This window comes from Rattus norvegicus, chromosome 19, assembly GCF_021556685.1.
Source record: "Rattus norvegicus strain SHRSP/BbbUtx chromosome 19, alternate assembly SHRSP_T2T, whole genome shotgun sequence".
In the NCBI taxonomy this organism is placed as follows: Eukaryota; Metazoa; Chordata; class Mammalia; order Rodentia; family Muridae; genus Rattus; species Rattus norvegicus.
The window spans coordinates 39,519,276-39,537,125 of record NC_141552.1 but is presented as its reverse complement, the minus strand read 5'-3'; the positions used below and the strand labels follow the sequence as shown (position 1 = coordinate 39,537,125).

At 49.8% G+C, this 17,850-nt stretch overlaps 1 protein-coding gene and 1 long non-coding RNA gene across 6 annotated transcripts in view; one reads left to right on the top strand and one right to left on the bottom strand.

Annotated features, from left to right (window-relative positions):
* The window catches only part of Adgre5 (adhesion G protein-coupled receptor E5), a 25,437-nt gene extending 9,606 nt beyond the window's left edge, over nt 1-15,831 (bottom strand). Inside the window, exons 1-12 of one of the 5 annotated variants that reach the window (XM_087594811.1) lie at nt 15,761-15,831; nt 8,038-8,088; nt 7,724-7,846; nt 7,169-7,321; nt 3,754-5,422; nt 3,491-3,637; nt 2,723-2,863; nt 2,598-2,644; nt 2,424-2,501; nt 1,512-1,677; nt 1,325-1,441; nt 987-1,210 (exon numbers count right to left, since the gene is read on the bottom strand). In XM_087594811.1, the coding sequence (XP_087450937.1) occupies nt 987-1,210; nt 1,325-1,441; nt 1,512-1,677; nt 2,424-2,501; nt 2,598-2,644; nt 2,723-2,863; nt 3,491-3,637; nt 3,754-3,769 (936 nt within the window). In that variant the 5' untranslated portion in view covers nt 3,770-5,422; nt 7,169-7,321; nt 7,724-7,846; nt 8,038-8,088; nt 15,761-15,831. Of the gene's footprint in view, nt 1-986; nt 1,211-1,324; nt 1,442-1,511; nt 1,678-2,423; nt 2,502-2,597; nt 2,645-2,722; nt 2,864-3,490; nt 3,638-3,753; nt 5,441-7,168; nt 7,322-7,723; nt 7,847-8,037; nt 8,089-15,760 lie in introns of all 5 variants that reach the window. The other 4 variants (XM_087594808.1, NM_001012164.1, XM_087594809.1 and 1 more) reach the window with 4 other exon arrangements.
* Nucleotides 14,863-17,850, top strand: LOC134483332 (uncharacterized). The gene is made up of 3 exons (XR_015644046.1): nt 14,863-14,949; nt 15,607-15,675; nt 16,118-17,850. It is a non-coding gene; the product is annotated as an uncharacterized LOC134483332 (long non-coding RNA).

Sequence of the window (17,850 nt, the reverse complement as noted above, 5' to 3'; positions counted from 1 at the left end):
TGGTGGGGGCTGCCCTTGGACTAATGAATAAGGAGGGCAAAGGGAAATTCATGAGAACTGGTTTTCGTCTACCTTGTAAGTTCCAACTCAGGCTGGGAATTAAACTGAGGTTTGGTGAAAAACACCTTTGTCCACTGAGTCATCTTGTCAGACCAGGAATACATTTTTAAAAAAGATTTACTTGTTTTATTTATGTGAATACACTCTAGTTGTCTTCAGAACAACCAGAGGAGGGCATTGGATCCCATTACAGATGGTTGTGAGCCACCATGTTGTTGCTGGGATTTGAACTCAGGACCTCTGGAAGAGCAGTCAGCGCTCTTAACTGTGAGCCATCTCTCCAGATGTTTTTAAACGTTTTATGATACTGAGGACCAAACCCTGTAACCTTACCCTAACAGGTAAGCATTCTATCATTGAATCATCTACTGGCCTTGCATGCCAGTAACTTATCTGTTCGTTCATCCATTCATTCATTCATTCATTCATTCATTCGTTCGTTCGTTCGTTCGTTCGTTCGTTTGTTCGTCCGTTCGTTCATCCATCCATTCATTCATTCATTCATTCGTCCGTTCGTTCGTTCATTCATCCATTCGTTCATTGAATTCAGCACTGCTAAGGGCTGAACCCAGGGACTTTCTGGATGCCAATCAACTACAGCACTGATTCTGATGATAGGGTCTGGCCAAGTTGCCCAGGTTGCCTTCCCTTCACTCTAGTTCAGGCGAGATTTTAACACTGTGTCTCCTGCCTTCCAGCGGTTGCCTACGCCACAAGACCCAGCTCCCATTTTATTTATTTATTTATCTATTTTAGTTTTGTTTTTTGCTATTTTTTGGGATAGGGTCTCTATAGAGCTCTATCCTGAAATTCTCTGTAGACCATACTGGCCTCAAACTCACAGAGACACTGACTTTGGCTAGGGGGTGAGCCACAGAGCATCCTCTCCCTTTCCCTCCCCCCCCCCCCCCCGTTCGAGGACTCACAGAAGTTAGGTTGAACTTGAACGTGACATCTGAGGCGAGCTTCTCAGTGTCTGTGTTGGTCAGAAAGATGGCGTTGATGTTCGAGAGGAACGTAAGTGTGACGCTCTGAACCGGGCTTCCATAGAGGTCTTCCAAGGTGTCCCTCTTCTGCTCCAGGTTCAAGGAGGTGTTGGCCAGCAGCTTTTGTATGTTTGGACTGGACAGGATGCCCGCCACTGAGTAGCCTGGGGGCAGACATGCAGGCTTGATTCCTGTCCTCCCAATGGGCTGGTGTCTACCTGTCCTACACTCCAGACCTCACCCTGGTTTCCCTGGCAGGTGCCCTCCCTGGCCCCTACCATTTTCTGAGCTTTTGGCTCCAGCTGTCACAGCCCAGTCCAGCTGCATCCAAGCTTGGCTGTGGTGCACTGTGGTAACATCTTTGTTGTCTTGCTCCTTGACCATCAGGGCCAGTTCTGAAAAGACAGGGACATGATTGGGGAAACCAAGGATGGTGCCTGGAGGTGGGGCAGGAAGAAGGCTTACCAGTGTTTGAAGGGGACTTGTAGGTGAAAGGGCCTTTGGGTAAGAACTGGGCCAAGGTCCGAAGGCTTTGCTCCAGGTTCGAGAGCAACTGGGTGGCAACTTGTTGGGTTTGAGTCCCTATATCCATGGGCATTTCCAGCAGTTTGTCCACAGCCTCGATGAGTTTCTGGGATGATGAGTGACAGAGATGTTGAGGTATGGAACAACAGGAAGTAAATGAAGGACCCTGATCACTCTTCCCACCAGCTGGAAAGCCACGTGGGTTCCCTGGGGAACCAGCTGGTGGGATACATTAAGACTTACACAGTAGCCAGAAAACAAGGAGATGAAATTTATGGCCCTGTGCACCTGTGTGTCACAGAAGGCACAGTGAATGCCGAGGTTCTGCTGAGCCACTCCCCCAGCCCCTAACTGGGGATTCTAGGCTGGTGCTCCACCATTGAGCCGTACCCCCAGCCCTAAAATTTTGAAATTGGCTTGGGCTTCTGATCTTCCTGTCTCTACCTGCTGTAGTTACAGGCAAGTTATATCAACCATAGCTTGTTTACTCACTGCTGGGGGGCAATCCTAGGGTGTTTTGCATGTTGGGCAAGCATTCTACCAACTGTGTCATCCCAGCCCTGTTGTTTGTTTGTTTGTTTGTTTGTTTGTTTTCAGGGTCTCAATGCTGACCTTGAGTCCTTCTTTAGGCTCCAAGCAGTATGGGCCACCATGCTCTGCTTAACTCCAGTCTTAACTGACCCAGTCATTGCCATTATAACCCTAGTGTAATAGTCACACGCACAGCTGCACATGTCAGACCCATGTGTCCCAAACCAAAAGTACTGCTCGAACGGATGGAATGCTGTCAGTCTGCCCTTGAATCCTGTGGCTTGCTCCCCGATGCACCGGAATCCCCAGAGTCCCCCTTACCTGGATGGTGTAGTTGACCGTGGCTGGATTGAAGTCTCTGAGCAGATTCTGGACTTCAACAGAGAAACTCAACAGAGCCTGGGAAGGGAAATGGTGGGTCATGGGTGGGCAACAGCACGGCTGATGGGGATGGACAGGCTGTGTGAAAGATCCAATCTCCTGGTCTCAACTCACCTGGCTGTGGGCTGTGGGCAGCAGCGTCCAGGTAGGGAAATGTGGTTCTGTGGAGACAGGACTATAGTTCAGTAACCTCAGAGTGCACTTGCAGGGCATGGAGTCTGGGTGGCTGGGTAAGGTACCTTGGCATACGGTGTTATTTGGCTTATCACGAGGAATTGCTATCCAACCTGGAGGGCAGCGGCACTTGTAGGAGCCAGGGATATTTTTGCAGATGGCGGAACTGTGGCATTGATGTTGGCCAGAACTGCACTCATCCACATCTGGGGACACAAGGAAGGGGTTACAGCCTTTTCTGTCGTTCCCAGTAGTGCTGCTCCAGTCTCTAGCTGAGGTACTGACCCCTGGTGGCCTCACTCAGTAGCACACATCGGGGAGGGAATGTGCACAGGCCGAACTCGTGGAGATGTGCATGAGAAAATACGAACTATGGACTTTCAGTAATTGAAGGCATCTGGGGTCCCCTGGGGTTTCCCCTTGGTATTCTAGCTCCTTTCCTGGACCCCACAGCGTTTCAAATTTAGCCTCAGGAGATTAAGCCCTGGCCTAACAGAGCCTTCTTTCACTCTTTTGATAAAACAGAGGAACTGAAGGGATGGCTGAACCTGTCGGTTCAGTTCCCAGCACACCCATCGAATGGCTCACAATCACTGGTAACCTGTGGATTCAGTCCTAGAGGATCTGACAGCCTCCTCTGGCTTCCTTGGGCATGTGTGCCACACGGTGCATACATATGAAATGAAACCCACAGAGATCTATCTGCCTGCCTCCGCTGCCCTCCAAGTGGTGGGATTAAAGGCGCTTGTCAGCACTCTTGGCTAAAATAAACAAATCTTGAACGTGAGATTAGTTATGGTGATTGGGAGTCCTTAGAAAGGTTGCACTCGGACCTTCACACACTGTGTTGACTGGGCCATTGGGGGATCCAGGAGCAGGTTTCCAGCCTCGGCGACAGATGCAGGAATAGCCGCCCATCTTGTTGATGCAGTGCGTGGACTGGTGGCACTGGTTTTGCCCAGAGGTGCATTCATTCACATCTGGGAACAAAACCAAAGGGTCATCCCTGCCCCCCTCACTCCTCCATGCACCGTAACACTTTCCCATCTTCTCACCGCTGCAAATTTAGTTACCACCTGGAGAACTTCCATTTTACCTGCAGAGCACCTCATGGTGGTTTCTGCAAGACAGGCTCAGCCAAAATCAGGGGTCACAATTTAGAGGCCGTAAAGCTAGGACGGAGACTGAGGTACAGCACTGGACTTCTTGACCAAGTAAGTCCATGGTCAACACAGGACGTAATGCTGCTCTCAGAGATGAGGAAGAGCTGAGGTCTGGGAGCTCCATGGAGTTCCTTGGGCCTCCTACCCTGGAGTGACATGTTGCTGGGAGCTGAGTCCTCAGGGAAGTCTTCATAATTCTTGGAGCTCCTGCCACCCTGCAGACCTCCCTCTTCAGGCTAACAGACCTTGTCTCCTCGCAGCTCCTGTCCAGTTTTAGGCTTCTTCTGGGTGGACTTCCACCTGTGTATCCCTTCAGGGTACACGCCTGTGAGTGAGCTGCCCTGGGTTGGTGCAAATGCTGGGCTCCTACAGAGTCTAGGGTTCAGACCTTCTTCTGCTCACGAGAAGCAGCAGAGGTGATCATGTGCTTCAAGTTAAAACCTCAGGCTCAAGGTTGAACACGTTTCGTGACACAGAAGCATCTGGAACATTTCAATCTCCTCCTTGTGGGAAGACCTCTTTCTAATTCATATAAAGGCATCAAATAGGGTCCATGGTAGCTCGGACTCTATTGTCTGGATACAGGGAAGCAGTCAAGAGTTCCTTGACTGCCAGCAATAGGAGTGGGGCTGCTATGAGTGTCCCAGTCTGAAGATCTGGAGTGAAGACCACATATGACCCTAGGAGCCAGTGCAGGGATGGGGGGGACTCTGTATTCCCCATGGGAGTCTCTGTCTCCACTCTTACAGGGTACTGTTTCCTTGCAGAGTCCTACATAGACTTCCAGGAACCTTCAAGACTATGCTAGCCTCAGTCACACTAGGTCCCCAGACCTCTGTTCTGTCAATGGAGAAGGACTGAGTGTCCCCCCACAAGCCATACTCCCTCTAGAAAGAAACTCAAGAGGAGAGGCAGGGCAAGAGGGATAAGACTAGACAGACCGTGGTGCCACACAGTGGGAGCTGGCTGAGGGCTGGCGAGCTGCTGGGCAGACAGCCACCACTTCCTGAAGTTATAGAGGGAAAGAATATCTCTTCCACCGAGGCTAGCCCTTCAAGACCACAGTGCCCGGAGGTGGAGATGTACTGACGGGGGCGGGAGTGAGGGATACTTCTGTCCTCTCTTTTCCTGTCATGGCCACAGACCTGGGGATGTGCTGAATTGTCTGGCCTGGCAGTCGTGGGTGGCTGACATTGTCAGGTAAGGGTAGGTTGTGAAGCAACAATCCTCCATGACACCTTGCATTGCGCTAGCCTTCAACTCTCTTGGGTATGTGTTGGGGGATGGAGGTTGATGGCACCCTGCCCAATCTGGCCATACCATTCAATGCTGAATTCAGGGAACCAGAATTGCCGGGAATAGTTAGAACGCTGATTGGGCAGAGCAATGGACACAGCCGATCAAAAAGGGAGTCGGGGTACCAAGTATTGTCTTCCAGTAGAAGTAATGGCAGAGAATGTGGCCTACCCTTGGGGGTCCTTTCCCCTGAGTCTCCCAGCTGTGTCCGTGGGTGCACTGTAGTTGGCTGCTCCGGGAGCTTTCTGGCAGTAGGAACTGTGTGGATGCTGGAGGGCACAGGTATCATCCCAGTGTCCACGGATGCTGGGAAGAGGACAGAGACTGCAGTGGGACGTGCTTGTGGTAGATGCAGAGCATTCTGAAAGCCATTCCTTTGGCTTATGCAAATGAGATGCAGATGGGCAGAGGGATGGTGGCTTATGCAAATGAGATGAGATGACAGAAGGATGGTGGCTTATGCAAATGAGATGCAGATGGACACAAGGAGTTCTGAACTTCCATAACAAGGTAGTAGAGATGAAGAAGAGGCTATGGCCCAAGGAATCCTGACATCTTTTGAGTATGATCCAGATGGCCATGTCTTCCAAGCGATGCAGGATGGAGCGCCTTAGGCATTGAATGCGTTCTGCTCTAAGCCAGATGCTTTCTGCCACCTTCCTTGGGGTCCGTGGAGACTCCCGTGTCACCTCATGTAGTGATAACATTTTTCTGAAAATCAACCTTTCTCTCTATCTCTCTTTGGGACAGAGTCTCACTATGAAGCTCGGTCAGGTCCTGAAACTCACTATATAGACCAGGTTGGCTTCGAACCCACAGAGATCTGCCAGCCTCTACTGTGTTGAGTTTAAAGGAGTGTGCCTCATGCCTGGCTTTGAAATGTCTTTTGCATTGAAAGAGAACAAACTTTTTCTTAGATCTTGCCATCAAGTTAATTATCTGCCTTGAGATCACTTAAGACTACGTACTTAACCTATTGCCCTATTGTGTGCCCAGCCTGTTAAAATACTGCCCTACTGTGTGCTCGGCCTGTTAAAGTTTAACCAGCCTTTAAGAGGACAATGTGGGGGCTGGGGATTTAGCTCAGTGGTAGAGCGCTTACCTAGGAAGCGCAAGGCCCTGGGTTCGGTCCCCAGCTCCGAAAAAAAGAACCAAAAAAAAAAAAAGAGGACAATGTGACCAACCTTACTGTGCCTTAGATTTCCCATTTAATCAACTTTTACAACCTAAGCTAAATGCATTAAGTTGTGTATTTTTCCATGCTCCCGACCCGATGTATGTGTGACTCTGTGTGTGCGGGTGTGTGTTGTGGTAATCATTTCCTGAAAACAACAATAGGTTGAGAACAATGTTATACAACAAATCTCCCCCACAGATGCTAGAAATAGCATGTGGATATAGGGCGATGTCTGTCTGCCGTCGTTTGCTGTTCTGAGTAAGTTATTTTTTCCCCTGTAAAAATCCGTTAGACTTCTGTAGAGGACCCCTAGTTCCTTTACCATGCTGTGTGCTTCTGTGCTGTTTAATAAATACAGAACAAACCTCTTTGTTAGAGACAGACAGAAGAGCCTGGGAGAGGAGTGTGGAGAAGTCTTTGTTTGTTGGATTGATTGATTTTGTTTTTCAAGACTGGGTTTCTCTGTGTAGCCCTGGCTGTCCTGGAACTCACACTATAGAGCAAGCTGGCCTCAAACTCACAGCCATCCTCCTGCCTCTAGCCCCAGGCCCTGTGATGAAAGGTGTGTGCTGTCTCCACCAGGCTATTTTTGGTTTTTTGAGTCTTTCTCCACAGCTCTGGCTGTCCTGGAACTTGCTACCCATGCATTACTTGGCTCACGTTCTACTCTCAAAACCCCAAAGTGTTGGCTCACAGACATGTGCCGACTAACCAGGGCTTTCTGAGTCACACACGCATGGGTACAGGATGAGGCCTTGGGAGGGTGTCCTGAATCTCCTCTCCTCCCTGCAGTTCTAAGCCTGTGGCTGCTACAGGACACATGCTGGTGACCTTGAAGCTGACATTGATGAGGTGAGGCACAGGGGGACTCTTACCTTGACACGTGTTCTCACTCTTATTAGTAAAAGATTCCGCCCCAGAAAGGAGCTTGTATCCCAGGTTGCAGACGCAGTAGTAGCTCCCCTCTGAGTTCATACACATGGCATACGGTCCACAGAGATTATCGGTTTGTATACACTCGTTGATGTCTACGACAAAGTTGGAGTTGAAAGCTCTCCCAAGGATGAGACTCCCACCCCTACCTGACTACCTGGGACCTGCTGATGTGTTAGTACTCATAAGGCTGAGCTCTAGGTCCAGCAAGCTACTCCTGAAGCTCATTGGTCTGTTCTGCTCCTCTCCATCGTCTGGATGGAACCCAGGGTTTGAGCAATACCAGTGTGGGGATGGAATGGAAAGTCAGCCTTCTCTTTCCAGTTCCTAAAGCCAAGTTCAGGCACAGACTCCTGGAACACCTCTCAGGAAGCCCCTCTTTTCACCTCTTGCCTCCCACCTTGCTTTCTTTCTCTGTCTTTGATGAAGGATAAACCCCCCTGGCCCCAGACCGCACCTTGTCATCTCTTCCTGTGCCCATCCCCCAGCCTTTGTACCTTCACAGCTCTGTGCAGGGTTAGTGATCAAACCGTCGGGCGAGGAGGAGTTGAAGCCTGGCTTGCACTTACAGCTTCTGTTACTCTCACATTCTGAGTTGGGAGGGCACCACCTGGCACAGCCTGTGGGGACAGACACTCTGGTAAGAAAGTGAAGGAGGCCCAGTAGAGGGCAAGTGCCACCAAGAACAGAATATTACAAAGGTGTGAGGAGGGCCCTAACGGTCCCCAGCAGTGTTTCATGTCTTCCCAGGGCTCTGTGGTTGGCGGCAGGATTCCCTCCCCAGCTCTGGCTGTGCAGTCCTGTGACTTACCCGATGCCTTTTGGGTTCCAACTCCTGAGAGATTCGGTACAAAGCATAACACTGTAAGAAAGTAAAAGGTCAGCTGGAAGCCAGAGCAGGGACAGGAGGCCCAAGTTGTGCATCTGTGGGCATCAGGCGATGACCCTGCCCAGCTCAAACAAGAAGACAGAACCAGGGGATGTACCTAATGACACTTGCTTATAATTCAATCACTCGGGGTGCTGAGGCAGGAGGATTAGGAGTTCAAAGCTGACCCTGGGCTACATACTGAGACCCTGTCTCAAAAACAAAAACAAAAACAAAACAAACAAATAAACAAACAACCAGCTAGTGCTGGAGAGATAATTCAGTAGTTAAGAACACTGGCTGCAGGGTTGGGGATTTAGCTCAGTGGTAGAGCGCTTACCTAGCAAGCGCAAGGCCCTGGGTTTGGTCCCCAACTCTGGAAAAAAAATAAAGAAAAGAAAAAAAAGATGAAAAGAAAAAAAAGGGGGGTTGGGGATTTAGCTCGGTGGTAGAGCGCTTGCCTAGGAAGCGCAAGGCCCTGGGTTCGGTCCCCAGCTCCGAAAAAAAGAAAAGAAAGAAAAAAAAAGAAAAGAAAAAAAAGAGCACTGGCTGCTCTTCCAGAGGTCATGAGTTCAATTCCCAGTACCAGCATGGCAGCTCACAACCATCTGTAATGGGATCTGATGCCTTCTCCCGGTGAACAGACAAACATGCAGAAAAACACCCATATTTATGCATAAATAGATCTTTTTAAAAAACTCAACAAGCAAATGATGATGATGATGGTGGTGGTGGTGGTGGTGGTGGTGGTGGTGATGACAAACTGCACAGTTAAGAATGGGGTTTATGATTGAAACCCCAATATATGGGAGGGGGTTCAGGAAGATCAGAAGTTTAAAATCATCCTTGGCTACACATTGAGGTTAAGTCCAAACTAGGCTACATGAATCCTATCAATCAATCAATCAATCAATCAATCAATAATACAAACAAAAAGCTAGATATGAGTTTGAGACTAGCCTAAGTTATACAGTGAGGTTCTGTCTCAAAAATAAAACAGAGGGAAAAGATACACAACTCAGGTGTTGACACCCACAACCAGAGGATCAGTACACATGGTGACCTGTGGGGCAGCCCAGGACCTGGAGACCGGAGGGGTCCGGATACAGGAAGCTAGGCTTGGCTCTCCAGGCCTATGGGGTGGACAGAGGAACCCCCTTGTTACAGTTGGATATTGGATATAGCTTCCTCAGTCTCTCCCTCAGTTTCCCTCTCTGTGGGGATGGAGAAGACGATGGATGGCCTGGCTTTGTGGGGACAAACCGTATGTGGCTAAGCAACTAACCGAAGGGGTTGGTCTGGTGCCGCTTGCACTCAATGCTAAATTCTGAACCCCAACACCCGGTTGCTCCAAGATCCTCACAGATACCAGCATTTCTTATGTAAACCTTGCTCCCCAACTACTGCGGAGGTGAGGTTTGAGTTTCAGGCCTGGAGATCACAGGCAGGGAGCACAGAGGAGAGAAGAGAGAAAGAGAAGGATCTCAGAGGAGGAGAAGGTGGTCTCTGTAAGTCGTGATGGACCAGAGTGGGTACCTCCCCAGGACACCAGGCTGCTGGAGCAGAAATAACCCGGAGAATTTCAAACAATTATTTGTGGAGCACAGTTGAGGTAGTAGCCAGACTATAGTTGATATTTAGATTAGGGTAATCCTCCAGTAACTATGCAGAGCCTAATACATAAGTAAATATCATAGCTTGAGTATCAGTCATTTAAAACTGGACAGGGATAAGTTTAATAAATATTATTTCAGGGGCCAGTTTGTTGTAGTCATTATTATGGGGGTTTGCTACACCCCTTTTTGATTTTATCTATGTATTATCTATCTAGACCAGACAGTTCCCAAATCAAAGACACAAAAGCCTTTAGATTTATAATAAGCTTAAAAGCGCCAAGGTTGGGCAGATATCAACCTTCTGTGCTCTTTTGTCTATGTCCCTGTCATAACCCCGAGATGTCTCCTCACATGTTCTGCCTAGGCCACTCCTACTCCATGAGGTCAACCTTCATGGCCATGTGTTCACGATCCATCTACTCATCCCATGGTCATTTCTTTCTTCTCCCTCATTCTCCTGGTGCTCCCTGCCTGAGAAGCTCTCCCCTGTCTCTTCTGCCCAGCCCAGGCTGTGGGCATCTGTATTAACCAATGAGGGCTAACTTAGGAAGGGTGATCAAGGGGTACACAACAAGCCTGGTGTACATGAGGATCTCTGGGGCCAGTATGCAGCATTTTAATATACAGCAGCACCAGACCAATCCCCTACAATTAACATTGTCTCCACCCATACACATACCCAGGCTGGAGAGATAGCTCAGTGGTTAAGAGCCCTGACTGCTTTTCCCGAGGTCCTGAGTTCAATTCCCAGCAACCACATGGTGGCTCACAACCATCTGAAATGGGATCTGATGCCCTCTCCTGGTGTGTCCGAAGTGAGCGACAGTGTACTCATATATACATGAAATAAGTAAATCTTTTAAAAAAAATTGTCTTCCCGCATCCCCATCTGCTTTGAAACAGAGTTTCGATATATAACTCTGGCTGCCCTGGAACCCCCAGAGATCCGGATGCCTCTGCCTCCCCAGTGCTGGGATTAAAGGTGTGCGTCACCATGCCCCAGTGGAATACTTTGTTTATACTTCCTCCCTGCTTTAGTTTGTTTTCTATCGTTTTTTTGTCCCGAAATGCTGGGAAAGAACCCAGCACTCACATGTTAGGCAAGTGCTCCACCATTGAGCCTCACTCCCAAGCCCTCTTTTTACTTCATTCCCAGGTTCAGGCTGGGCTTTGACCTGAAATCCTCCTGCTTCCGTGTTCTGAGATGCTGGTGCAGGTCTATGCCACCAGGATTGTCCCCTGCCATCTAAAGGGAAGAATGAAAGCTTGGTCTTCTAGGTCCCATCCAAGCTCTGACACTGCAATACCACATGTGTACCCACTGTCAACCCCATGACCTGGTGGCCACATGTCCTCACACACAGGAAGTGGCTTCGGTGGAGGGTGGGTGACTGCTGAACACACCCCATGCCTCCCTGTTGTTGGCAGGCATCCCACCCAGGCAAGCCTGGGAAACAGCACCCGGGAAAGCAGAGGTGGGAAGAAAGGAAATGGCTCGGAGGGAGATGAGAAGCAGGTCATGAAGGCAACCGGTGGCTTGGGGCTGAGGCAGGAGGCTCCTCAGTTAAAAGCAACACAAAACCCAAGGGCAGCCTGGGTAGCTTAGCAGGAACCTGACTGAAACAAGGCCCTGGGTTCCATCCCCAGGATCAAACCATGAAATGGAGTGGGGGTCCACATGACGGAAAAAGAGCACCGACCTCAACATGGTGTCATTGCATGTGAGTGTACACACACACACATACACACACACACACACACACACACACACACACACACACACACAAAACAAAAACTGGCAGCTGGAGAGATGGCTCCTAGGTTAAGAGCCCTGGCTGTGGGGCTGGAGAGATGGCTCAGTGGTTAAGATTGCTGACTGCCCTTCCAGAGGTCCTGAGTTCAAATCCCAGCAACCACATGGTGGCTCACAACTACCCGGTGTGTAGGAAGACAGCAACAGTGTACTCATATACATAAAATAAATAAATCTTTAAAAAAAAAAAAAGAGCCCTGGCTGCTCTTCTGGTGGACTCAGGGTTTGATTTCCAGCACCCACACTGTGGTTCCTAAGAGCCTGTAACTCCAGTTCCAGGGACTTAGGTGCTGTCCTCTGGACTCCAAGGGCACAGGCATGCATGTGGTGCATACACATGTATGTAAGCAAAGCTCTCAAAAACACAAACCAAATACATTGCGGGGGAGGGAGGGAGAGGGAAGGAGGGAGAGAGGGAGGGAGGGAGGGGGAAGGAGGGAGGGAGAGAGAGAGAGAGAGAAATGGGAAGCCAGCAGGCAGCAGGGCTGCCATGCAATGCCAACTACTTGATGTGCTGACAAAAGAGGACTGGAAGTCCCCAACCTGGGCTACAGGTGTAGTTGCAAGAGCTTGTCTCTGAATAAAAGCCAAGAAAAAACTGGAGTGGCGGCTGTGTGAAGGTGCGACCCTGGCAGCCGTGAATCCCTGGTTTCCCTCTCAGTACAGAAGAAAAGAGTGGGCATCGGGGCAGGGGTACAGACAGAAAGCTGGGAGGAAAAGTGTCCTAGGAGCAGGAGACCTGGGGAGCAGTTAGGGGACAGGTTGATCCCAATGTGGGGAAGACAGCAGCAAGAAAATAATCCCAGGAACAGGAATCCCAGAGGGAGCCCTTGGGAGAAGGGCTGGTGTGGGGGATGGGTGAGTCACTTCCTTGATGATTCACCCACCACTGGGCTGGCTGCATGCCAGGTTCCCAGGGGACTCCTGGGGTCATACATTATGAATAGGATTGGTAGAGCAGGGCCAGTGAACTCAGAGGGTCCCTTGAAAGCTCCGTGTTTGTCTGACTGGGTTCCCTCAGGCCATAGAGAGGCTTTGAGTGAAACTCACCCCCTCAAAGCTGGTGTCCTGAGGAGGGGCACTCTAGCCAGTCAGTTTCCCCTCAACTCAGAATTCAATTCCTCTTCCTCCTCTCGGGCCATTGAGCTGAATTTCTTCTCCCACATCCATCAGAACCCAGTTCCTCTTTGGGGGACAGACCACAAAATGTCCTTCCCTTCATGCTGGGCCCCAAGGGCAATTCAGTTCTTAAAGTCCAGTACCAGTATGTGTGTCTGTGTGTGAACGGCCCTGGTGCCTTCTACCTTGAACCTCGGCTCATCAAGCAGGCTTGGCTAGGTAGCCAGCAAGCCCCAGGGATAAAGCACTGTGATCACAAGTGTGTCATCACATCCAGCTGCCTTCACACAAATCATTTACTGACCGAGCCCTCCCTCCAGCCCTCAAGTCACTTTTTTTTTTTTTTTTTTTTTGGTTCTTTTTTTCGGAGCTGGCGACCGAACCCAGGGCCTTGCGCTTCCTAGGTAAGCGCTCTACCACTGAGCTAAATCCCCAACCCCCTCAAGTCACTTTTGAAAAAATAATATTGATTTATTTTTAGGTGCCTGGATGTTCTGTCTGCATGTATATTGCCTGGGGCATAGGCAGGTAGGAAGAGGGCATTAGATGCCCTAGGACTGGAGTTACAAATGGTTGTGAGCTACTGTGTGGTTCCTGGGAACTCTCTGACCTCTTCAGGGGCAGCAAGTGCTCCTAACCACTGAGCCATCTCTCCAGCCCTTTAAGGGATTTAAGTCTCAGAACCATGGCCAGGTGTGGTGATGCACATTCTCAGTGCCAACACTGGAGAAGCACTGTGGGAGAACTCTGCTGGAGGCCAGCCGGGTCTACATAGGGAGCCAAAGTTTTACAGGAAGACCCTATCTTAGCAACATGACAGAAGTAGGGGGATAGTACAAAATCAGTCACGGCTACATAGCTACAGCGCCAAACCCTGTCTCAAAACAAAAACCGAAACAGACTCAAAATGAAGCCAGACCTTATTGCACAAATCTGTAATTTCAGCAGTCGGAGGTGGAGGCCAGAGGACCAGAGGTCCTCTTAGCCACCCTGAAACCTTGTTTACAAGAACAAAACAAGAAACAAATAACCAAACAAACAGGACTCAGAGCAACATCCATCAGGAGAGTCAGGAGGGTCAGGAGGGTCAGGAGGTAGCCGGGGTTATGTCCGATATACACAAGGAGAAACTGAGGCTTGAAGCGAGAAAAAAGATGAATGGTCCAACCAGGCCAGAGCAGGGACAATAGACTGGAGTAACAGAGCTACCCAAGCCTGGATGGGTTCTTCATCCCTTGGGCTGGGCTGGGCTCTGCCCCACCATCCTAAAGCCATTGGCCAGACCGCCTACATGTGGAGACTTGGAAAGTAATCAAACGGGAGCAGAGCCGTTCCATTCTGCTCCCAGACACATCTGGTTCAAATTCCCAAGCTCAGATTGGAGCCAAGGGACTCCTTCTTAGGGAATCCAGAAGTGGGGGGTAGGCAGCCTTTGTGCTGCCTGCCAGGGACATCCCTGCATCTCACCCAGAAAGAATAATCACAGTGATAAAAGTGTCTACTTAGGCGTGTGTGTGTGTGTGTGTGTGTGTGTGTGGCGTGTTTTGAGACAGTATCTCATTGTGTAGTTCTGGCTGGCCTGGAACTTACTATGTAGACCAGGTTGACCTCCAACTCCCAGGGTTACAGAAGCCTCCTGCCTCAGCCTCTTTGGTGCTGGGATTCAAACCTTAGACACCAGCTAGCTAGGCTGGTTGGTTGGTTTGCAAGACAAGGTGCCATGTGGCTTGAAACTCAGCATGCAGCAGAGAACGATGACCTTGAACTTCTGAGCCTCCTGCCAAACTACCTGGGTACCACGATAGCAGACATAGACACCACACACCCACACGTTCAGTTAATTCAAACTGTAAACCAGAACGTTTGTATACAAACTCCTGGCCCTTGAAACACTACGGTAAAATGCAGCTGCTCTTGTTCCATTTCCCAGAGGAGGAAAGTGCAACCCAAGGTCACTGTGACCCAGCCTAGTGACAGCCAGGCAGGCCTCTGCAGCTGTTTGCCACCAACTGTGACACGCTGGGACTCTTATTTCCTGGCTCCAGAGCCAAACCACTGAGCTGCCTGCCACCTGCCACCAGCCACTACCACACAGGCCAGTCATTGTGGTTAGGGCAACCCCGGTGTGTGACCCAAGTTCCATATCCTGGGGTAACTCCAGCTTGTGCCCCAAGTTCCAGTTTTTTTCTGTTTGTTGTCACGTTACTTAGGTAACTCAGCAGTCAGACAACGGTTGAGGCACCCAGGGTGGGGTGGGAAAGGAGACCAGGAGAATCACAATGAAAGCCAAGTTCAAAACACAGCCTGGTAAGATCCCTTCAGCAAACAGCTCAGTCCCAGGCAGGTCCTGAGACAGCGACAGCAGGGGACGGTGTGTGTGTGTGTGTGTGTGTGTGTGTGTGTGTGTGTGTGTGTGTGTGTGTGTCATGGTGGGTGGGGGAGAGTTCCTACCCTCAAAAAAAAAAAAAATGGAAACCCTCACAAGGGTTTTACCTCACATTAAGAGCGTCTGTATGGCAAACAGTTTGCAAAGCGTACTTTAACCTGCACTTATTTTTGTGTTTTACTACTTTACTACTGTTATGTGTTTTGTCTGCATGTGCCTTTGTACACTGCATGTATGTTTATGTACTGCATGTGTGTCTGTACACTACATGCCTGGTGCCTGAGAAAGCAGAACAAAGTGTGGATCCCCTGGAACTGGAGTTACAGACGCTTGTGAGCCACCACATAGGTGCTGGGACCCAACCAGGTCCTCTCTTAATGCTCTTAACCTCGGCACCACCCCAGCCCTAGCCTGCATTTCTTTTTCTTTTGGTCTTTTGAGGCAGGGTCTTGCTGTGTAACTCAGGCTGACCTGAAATTGGTGACCCTCCTGCCTCAGCCTCCCTAATGCCCTGTGACACCATGCCCGCTTTGCCACCCCCTTTAAGTGTCTCCCATGCCTCACTTTCCTCCTCTTAGCCTCCAAGTTGGCAACATTCAAGCCCATTAGGACCTGGCATCCCCCTGACAGCCTTCTGGAGCTCACAGGTGCGCGCGGGCTTTGCCTGTCCCTGCCCCTCCTGGCCACGTTCCGCGAGCTCCCTCCCCGCCCCGCGTAGCCCCGAGGTCTCACCGAGCAGGAGGTGACAGCTGACGCCCCTCATGGTGGCGCGGAACGGACAGCGTCTGGGTTGACAGAGAGCTGTGGCGGGCGGCTGGGCTGGGCCTTTATGCAGCGGGCGTGGGCAGGGCCCTCCCCGGAACTGTCCTCCCCGCTGGAAAGTAACAGGAAAGTGCCGGGGAAACAGACCCAGGGCGCGGCGCGCGCCCGCGCCTGGAACAAACGCTACTCCCGACTGGGCGCGCGGCCCCGACACCCGGTCCCCCCGGGAGCTGGGACAGGGACCAAAGCACATGGGAGAGAGCTGAGTGGAGCTCCCCTCGGAGCGATGTCCCGGACTCCTAAGCGAACCCCTATTCCCACCAGCAGGACTCGCTGGCTTCTTTTCCAGGAGGGAAACTGAAGCTCAGAGAAGCCAGAGGCCAAATAAGAACCAGGGGAGGACTGAGGATCCTGCCGGGATGACAGTCCCGGAACAAGAAATGTCAAGGTCTGAAGATGTGGCTCAGTGCGTGCAGTGTTTGCTTAACATGCTCCAGGCCTTAAAGCCACGTAAACCTGAGGAGGACCGCTGTCCTGTAGTCCCAGCACTAATCCGAGGTTCAACTCATCCTCCCTTTTGTCGCTTTTGAAGCCTGCCGGTGCTACAAGAGACCTTGTCCCACAAAGAAAAAGTGAGAATGTCATGGTTGCGCTGGCCTTTACTAATACCTGCAGTCTGCAATCTGGAAAGCAGAGGCTAAACCCGAGACCATTCTTGGCTACTTAGGAGTTCCAGGCCAGCCAGGCGTAGGAAGCAAGAGCCTATCTCAAAAATAAAAAATAATAAATAATAAAGGGGGTGGGGGAGTACTACCAAGATGGGTCAGTGGGTAAAGGCACTTACCCCAGAACCTAGCGACCTGATTTCTGATATCCAGGACCTCCTGGATGGAAGGAGAGAACCAACTCCTGAAAGTTGCCCTCTGACCTTCACAGGTACACATACCCAAACACTAAAGAAACAAGTCAATAAATAAAATGTAATGCAAACTTAAAATAGAGGAAGAGAGAGCTTTGACCATTGGACACCGCTAACCACTGCAGGGCTTTGGTTACACGCGTTGGCCTGGCCACAATCTATGGAGAATCATGTGATGTACACTGGCTTCCTGTTTGAGTTACTTGTATAACCATGGTTTCTTTTTATGTGTGTGTGTTGGGGGTGGGAAGGATGCCAAACCCGTGGCTTTGTGCATACTAGGCAAGCACTCCACCAAGTGAACTACACTTCCAGGCACATCTACTGATTTTTCAAAATATTATGAATTTTCTTTTTCTTTTTTCCCTGAAGCCTGGTCTCAAATAGCCCAGACTGGATTTCAGCTCTATGTAGCCTAGGATGACATTGAACTCCTGATTTCCTGCCTCTGAAGCTTGAGTATATTGGAATCACCGGCATAAACCACCAGGAGTGTCAGGCCTCCTTTTCACCTTAATAAATTCTGGATTCAAGTCGGGTGACAGTGGTGCACACCTCCCAGCACTTGGGAGGCAGAGGCAGGTGGATCTGTGAGTTGGAAGCCAGCCTGGTCTATAGAGTGAGTTGGGGCAGCCAGGGCTGTCACACAGAGAAACCCTGTCTCGAAAAAAAATAACCAAAGAATAAGAACTTTTTAAAATCCAAGTTCTGGGCTGGAGAGACGGCACAGTGGTTAAGAGCACTGGCTGCTCTTCCAGAGGTCCTGAGTTCAATTCCCAGCAACCACCATGGTGGCTCACAACCATCTGTAGTGGGGTCCAATACCCTCTTCTGGTGTGTCTGAGGACAACTTACTCATATACCTACCTAAGTAAATAAATCTTTAAAAGAATAATAAAAGACAGAATTCCTGTCAAATAAACACATAGAAGAGGAAACATTTCATAAAAATAAGATAAATGTTTTATTTGGAAAAAGTCAGCTTCTTACATAGGTCTTACATTTTAAATAAGTTTAAATCTTTATTTTTACCTTGTGAATTATAATGGTAATTTAAATGTGTTAGGTACGATTCATTGACTGTCATATATAAGTATCTTTCTTCATCTATTTCGAAGGGTTAAAAAATATTGACAATTCC